This window comes from Bos indicus, chromosome 4 (assembly GCF_029378745.1).
Source record: "Bos indicus isolate NIAB-ARS_2022 breed Sahiwal x Tharparkar chromosome 4, NIAB-ARS_B.indTharparkar_mat_pri_1.0, whole genome shotgun sequence".
Lineage (NCBI taxonomy): Eukaryota > Metazoa > Chordata > Mammalia > Artiodactyla > Bovidae > Bos > Bos indicus.
The window spans coordinates 99,552,293-99,559,232 of record NC_091763.1 but is presented as its reverse complement, the minus strand read 5'-3'; the positions used below and the strand labels follow the sequence as shown (position 1 = coordinate 99,559,232).

The 6,940-nt window shown below is 40.9% G+C and overlaps 1 protein-coding gene across 6 annotated transcripts in view; it reads left to right on the top strand.

The window, feature by feature from the left end:
* CNOT4 (CCR4-NOT transcription complex subunit 4) overlaps positions 1-5,884 on the top strand; it is a 152,626-nt gene extending 146,742 nt beyond the window's left edge. For 4 of the 6 annotated variants that reach the window (XM_070788204.1, XM_070788200.1, XM_070788202.1 and 1 more), the window contains 2 exons: positions 3,601-3,813; positions 4,491-5,884. In XM_070788204.1, coding sequence (XP_070644305.1) covers positions 3,601-3,813; positions 4,491-4,792 — 515 coding nt within the window. In that variant the 3' untranslated portion in view covers positions 4,793-5,884. The remainder of the gene's footprint in view (positions 1-3,600; positions 3,814-4,490) is intronic. The other 2 variants (XM_070788205.1, XM_070788206.1) reach the window with 1 other exon arrangement.
* Positions 5,885-6,940: the final 1,056 nt, after the last annotated feature.

The following is a 6,940-nucleotide window of genomic DNA, read 5'->3' as shown; positions in this document are numbered from 1 at the left end:
GTTGCATCAGGTTGCATCCAGGTTGCTATTTAAAAGGAAATATGTATTCGAATGGAATTATTTAGAGTCCTAGAAACAAAGGAATCAACTTCCTTTGTGTCAGTGGTTGTCAACAAGGGATAATTTTGCCTCTCCACACCCCAGTAGCTATTTGGCAATGTCTGGAGACATTTCTCATTGTCAGAATTGGCGGTGGGGGGGTGGGGGTGTTGTGCACAGGAGCTACTAGCATCCAGCAGTGCTGCTAAACACCTACAGGGCAGAGGACAGCCCCTGCATGACGAGAAACGAACTGTCATTTCTCCTGAATGTCAGTTGTGCCGAGGTTCATCTGCCCTGTGTATTGCAAGGAATGGAATTACCAGAAGCCCTCTCAGCCAGAAAAGATTTGGGCCAGAGGTGGGGTGGGAATGTGGGCAGGGAGGTAGAGTAGGTAATTACAGGTGTGGCTGTTGAAGTTTGGATGGATTTATCTGATTTCCTTTTTCTTGGTCTTTCTTTGTGCCAGCACTTGGCATAGCAATAGTAGAGAAAACAGTGAAGAAAACTTTTTGCAAGCAGCTGAGAAGAGTGGTCCCGTACCCTGAGCTAAGGATGTCAGTCCACTTCTTGTGACACTTGCAACTTCACTGCAAGCCAGCCAGCCATGCTGTCAGGCTCCCATGATGTCTAGGCACGTACATGACTTTGTTTTTTGGCAAGATTGTAAGAGTTATAAACTAGCCAATTTATTTCCCAAGGTATTTTATAATCATAGTTCACCTTGGGAGGATCTAAGTTCCTCGTTGTTTCTATATCATGTGCCATCTGTGAGTGTCTTTGGCCAACATACTCTTGCTTGATCATTACCCTAAAATCAAAGAAAATAGATGTTATTTTTTAGAGGACTTTTTAAGTTCACAGCAAAATTGAGTGGAGTACAGAAAGTTCCCATATAGCTCCTGCCTGTGAGCAGATATCTTTGATTTTATTGTAATACTAATTTTCAGATAAACTTTATATAGTTGCAAATGTTATTCTGTTAATGCAGAGTTCCTTAGTTCCAGCTTTCACTAAATGTAAAGCAAAAGTAAGGAGAAGATGGGTTTTTACTAAGTTAAGGGTGTGTTTTTGTTTTTCTTTTCTTTTTCCCTGTGTAGTAGAAGAGGGAACCTCAGTTTATCTTAATAGGCTTCTTGTTGAGTTTGGCTACCTAAAGTTCAAGGGCATTAATCTTCCTTAAAGTTTTCCCATGTAGTTGTACATCACCTTTTTATATTGGGGAGATTTTTTTTCCCTTCCTGTGAAGTTTTCCTTATTTAGAATTCCATTTTTAGTTAACTGAAACCTTGAGAGTCCCTTGGACTGTGAGGAGATCGAACCAGTCCATCCTAAAGGAGATCAGTCCTGGGTGTTCATTGGAAAGACTGATGTTGAAGCTGAAACTCCAATACTTTGGCCACCTGATGAGAAGAGCTGACTCATTGGAAAAGACCCTGATACTGGGAAAGATTGAGGGCAAGAGAAGGGGATGACAGAGGGTGAGATGGTTGGATGGCATCACCGACTCAATGGACATGGGTTTGGGTGGACTCTGGGAGTTGGTGATGGACAGGGAGGCCTGGTGTGCTGCGGTTCATGGGGTCGCAAAGAGTCGGACACGACTGAGCGACTGAACTGAACTGAACTGAAACCAAGTTAAGTTATTCAGTCTGACAGTGTGACTGCTTTACAGGTTAGAATGTGCCGTAGCCACTAAACCTTGTAATTGAGAGTGTTCTAGGACTTTATTAGTGTGATTTTGTTAATGCCTCATGCAGTTGGAGTCAAGAGGAGACTGCTGGTTGTGTTGTCGATGAGAATTTTTTCACCCTGGCTGCCAAGTCTCGTTTGTTCCTTTAGTGAAATATTTCTTCTGCAAGTCATGACTGATGGACATTCTATAATGTTTCTGTGTTTTTTTGCTTCCTTTTCATCATGGGTCTCACAGCCCCTGGAATTTGCCTTAAGCATTTAACTTGTTAAAAAGCTAAATAATAGTCTATACAAATACAAGGCAAATAAATAGTCTATACAAAATCTAGAGCTTGGTGTTACTTAAAAAAAAAAATCTCAGATAAGGTCTGGCTTTCAAGTGTTGACTATATAAGTTATGTGACTTGGACAAATTATTCTAGAGTCTGTTTCTTTATCTGTTAAATGCACGCTATTCCTCCTGCTCTGCATACCTCACAACATGAGCATCAAATGAAATAATGACTTTGAGAGTGCTTTGTGAATTATGCAACACAGTGTGAGTATGAGGTAGGAAGCAAATAGAAGGGTGAGCCTTAGGGAATTACACTGATGGTGAATTGGAATTTTGTTTGAAGAGTTTACTTTCCTTTCTACTGACTCGTACGGTGTAGATTGCGTCTTCATTTTAGTAAATTCAGAGATGACTTGCTGAATTTGGTTGTAGTTTCTGTCTTCTTATAAATAACGTCAGTAGGGTTAAAAGCTTCGCTGACTGAAACATTTTAATTTAGCATAGGTCAGTGATTAGGGCAAAGGAAAAATTATAAAAAGAAAACTAAATTCACCAAATAGCCTAGACTGTACCTGATGAAGTGTCATTGTCATCATCATCATCATTAATGGTGATTTCTCATCAGTTCTGTAGAACTCAATTTTCTGTGCTCTTCTCAAGAACTGCAGTTCGTAGTTTGACCTACCGTCCTAGTCTCAATAAGACAGTTATTCTAAGTAGTAATTACACTTTACCCTTCCCCTCCCCCCAAGCAATTAGTTACATGCCATGTGGATTCTGGATGGTAGCAGATCCAGTGAGTTTAGTCACAATTTATGAAAGCCTTTTTATCTTGATAGCATCTTATCATATTTGATGCTATTTATAAATAGAGCCAGGGAACTAACCATAAGGCTCCAGGTCTTGTGTTGTGAATGATTGGTAGAACTGTAAGGACAGAGTGGGCAGGCCACTGGAAATGATTCCGTTTAAAGGGTAGCTTCGCCCCTGCCTCCTTGGCCTTGTGACTAATGGAAAAATACTCTCTTCAGATTCTAAAGCCTATTCATTATGCCTTTCTCCTCTGAAATACATGATCAGTTTTATAATCAGGAAGAACTTTATTTTTTTTCTATTGGCTTATGTTTGCTTTTCATAAAATGGCTTTTTTTTTTTTTTTTCATTTGATGGGCTCAGAATACAATCCTGAACTTCACAGGCTTGCTTTCTTTATGTATAGCATAGATTACCTCAGCTGGCTACATGCCCCACTAACTGAAACTTCATAATGTAGCTGGAACCAAATCATGCTCCGGAGCAATGAGTCTTTAAACTGGATTGTTGGCTTACATAAGCAAATGGTGAAGCGTCTGTCAGGACAAGAAGCTCCCTCTCCTGATTCTTGAGCAAGTTTTTCCACACTGATTTCAGGGGCTCCGAGCTCATGAGCAAAATCCTAACCAAGTTTATCTTGCTAGGACAACCCATTCTAGATGCTCAATAAAGAAAGAATAATTCTTCTCCCACTTAACCACAAAAGAACAACATATGTTTCTAACGTCAGCTTTTTATTTTTTTTTTATCTTTCATTTTTTTGTTGGTAAATCTCCCAGACAACAGCAGTTCTGTAGAGAGTTTAAATATGAAGGAATGGCAGGACGGGCTAAGGGCACTTCTACCCAACATTAACATCAACTTTGGTGGACTGCCCAATTCTTCCTCCCCCTCCAACGCCAACCACAGTGCACCAGCCTCCAACACTGCCACCACCGACAGCCCGAGTTGGGACCGCCCTGGCAGCTGGACAGACCCAGCCATCATCACAGGTAACTTTCTCGCTCCTTCAGCTCCACTGACTGCCACCCGTTTGGTTTTTAGCACAGATGATCTAAAAGCAGAGGTCTCGTCAACATAATCTTCCCCCAAAGTCACAAGTGTGTGGCAGCTTCTTTGATCCTCTGGGGTCACGTAGCCTCAGTTGTAAACTCTGTTGGCCTCGTTGGGTAATAAGGCATTTGGTACCTAGGTTGCTTCCTTTGATGTCAGTAGGTGCTCACGTCTGACAGCATGCGTGTATTTTGTAGGTCTCAAAGTACAAAAGGATCCGACTTATCCTCTTAAAGGAACATACTCCACTTTAAAACATAAAGCTCTCTATTATAAGGCTATCTGGTCCGTGTATCCCTGCTAGAGAAGGAGAAGCACAATTGGGAAATACCGTCATGCAATCTTGGGGACTGGTTTTTGCAACTCCACCTCTCTGACACGGGGGGATAATGTCTGTATAGTTGAAGAGGAGACGTGGGTTTGTGTGACAATAAATCATGGTTGTTGTGGGTGGAGGATAAATGCAACGTAAGGCTGAGAACATCTTATTTGGACGGAGTTGAAAATTGCATTTCTTATTGGATAAACTAAGCACCTTAAAATATTTGTTTGATGAATTTCTTATTCTCTCTGCACAGACTCACCATCTTCTTCTTGTTTTGTTTTCTCTCCTTAGGTATTCCAGCATCTTCAGGAAACAGTTTAGACTCTCTTCAAGATGACAATCCTCCACACTGGCTAAAATCCCTTCAGGCCCTCACAGAGATGGACGGCCCCACTGCCCCTCCGTCACAAACCCACCACAGCGCCCCCTTCAGCACACAGATCCCTCTGCACAGAGCCAGTTGGAATCCCTACCCTCCTCCTTCAAACCCTTCCAGCTTTCACTCCCCACCCCCAGGCTTTCAGACAGCCTTCAGACCCCCCAGCAAAACCCCCACAGATTTATTACAGAGTTCAACACTGGACCGCCACTAGGGAAAGAGGGGAATCCATTAGAAAATGCAGGATTTGTCCCCCCCTGTTTTCTCCCTCTCAGCCCACCCACAGCTCCCTTCTCATCTCTTACGTTCTGAAGAATCCAGTTCCTGATCAATTTTTTTTTTCTCCCTACCCCCAGATGCAATGCGATCACAGGGTCATTAACCATCTTTCTTTTTTAATTGTAAACGTTTCTGTTGATCCAACATTCAAGTGACACTGTTGAATGTTTTCTAAAAATGCCTTTTTAAGGAGGAAAAAAAAAAAATCAAAGGGCAGTCTTGAAACTTAGAAAATTACTGTTTGTCTGTTGCGCATAATAATGATATAATCTGCTTAGCAGAAAATGACGATTAATCTCTAGGAAAGGTGAAGTAAATGCATTATCAACTGCAGAAGTTTGAAAACCAGGTTGAAATGAGATTGCTAAATGCATGGGGGAAAGCAGTGGTCCTGGCATCCATCTTGTATTCAGCTTATCACTATTGCAGGGAAAATGCTTTTAATTTAATTTTTAATTATTTTGGAAAGTTGATGGAGAGGACTTGATTGTGTTGTTAAGCTTAAGAATTTATTGGAAGTTGATGGAAAGATAAATTGATCTGTAGTAGTAACTGGCCTGTTGCTAAAGAGTTTATAAGGAGAGGAGAAGTGATTTTTTTAAAGGAGAAAAAATTTTGACTTTAGATTTAAAATAAATTCAGATGTTTTAAAGAAAAAAAGTATTCACAGATTTAATACCTATGCATAATATATAAGAGCTGAAATATAAGTGATTTTGTCAATCTTTCTCCTCTGTCAGAATCTTTTTTTCTTTTTACCGTAAATTCACCTGACTGAGGGCACTCTGAGATAGCACTGCTCTGGGGCCATCTGATCACCATCAGGAGCAAATCTCTGACCTCCTTGCCTGCAGCTTTTACTTAACCCTGTAGTTTCTGGACGTTTGTGCAGTATTGAAAAGACAGGAGAAAAGAAAACAGAAACCTGGTTATAACCTGATGCTAAAACTAAAAAAAAAAAGGAAATGTACCTCTTTCTTCAGAATTAAAACTAAAATCTTAAATAAAACAGAAAACTTGATGATGACCCTTGGGTTGTTCTTGTTTTTGTTTTTCCATTTTGTTGCATGTGAATTTGAAATATTTTGTGGTAACAGTCATCGGGTGTATCCATGGGTTTTACATCTTCAACAATAGGGAAGACGGGTTAAAAGAAGAAACTAGAAAAAAAATTAATCTTATTGTCAGGCGTTGCCATGTGTGATGACCAGCCCATCTTCAAGAGTTCCTCTTCCAGTGGCTTTCAGTAGAAGATGCTTCTTTGTGCTGTTGCATTGTGTGGGCCACACCTTCCCAACTGAGAAGCCTCTCGTGCAGCAAAGGAGCACATAGGCTGTGTCGTGCTGAGACGGTGGTGGTCTTGGGGAGACCTGGCAGGACCAGCAGGCAGGGTGCCATCCAAGTAGCAGCACGTGTGCGTGCTACGATGGGAAAGAGGAAAGAGATCGGAAACACCGATGCAGGAAACCCACAGAGATGTCTTTCGTGACCAACTGTTCTAGGGAGGACCTAAGAGGGAGAGTCACACCACTGACCAATGATGAGGATGAGGTTGCTAGAAATCTGCGTGATTTGGGTTACATTCAGAAGTCCAAAGCTGGAGTTGGTATATTTCCAGCTACCTCCATTAAGCAGATCTTTGTGGGATGAATTAAGTAGATCTTTTGAGATTTTACGTTCTGGTTTTTTCAGGTTGATTGGCCTTCTTACCTTTAATCTGTACTTCAATTTGATACCAAAAAGTTTTTTTAACAATCTTTGAAGAATGTGAAGCAGATTGTCTCAAATACATGTCACCACAAGTAGATATGACTGGGTAAACAGCAAATTGTGTTTTAAAAAATTAACCACAATGTAACCTGTGATAGGAGAAGACTATATAGGCTGTAGGCTTTCTTTGGTCTGTAAGCTTTACTTCAGTTGCCTACATCTTCCAGTTGCCTAAATCTTTACTTTGTGCTGCAGAGTGGTGGCCCAATACACAAGTAATATCAGGTAGTCATGAATTATAATCAAGGCTTTGGGGCATTCGGGCCAGGGGGGTTGGTATATCAATAAAAATGTAAAAGGAGGGCAATTCTAT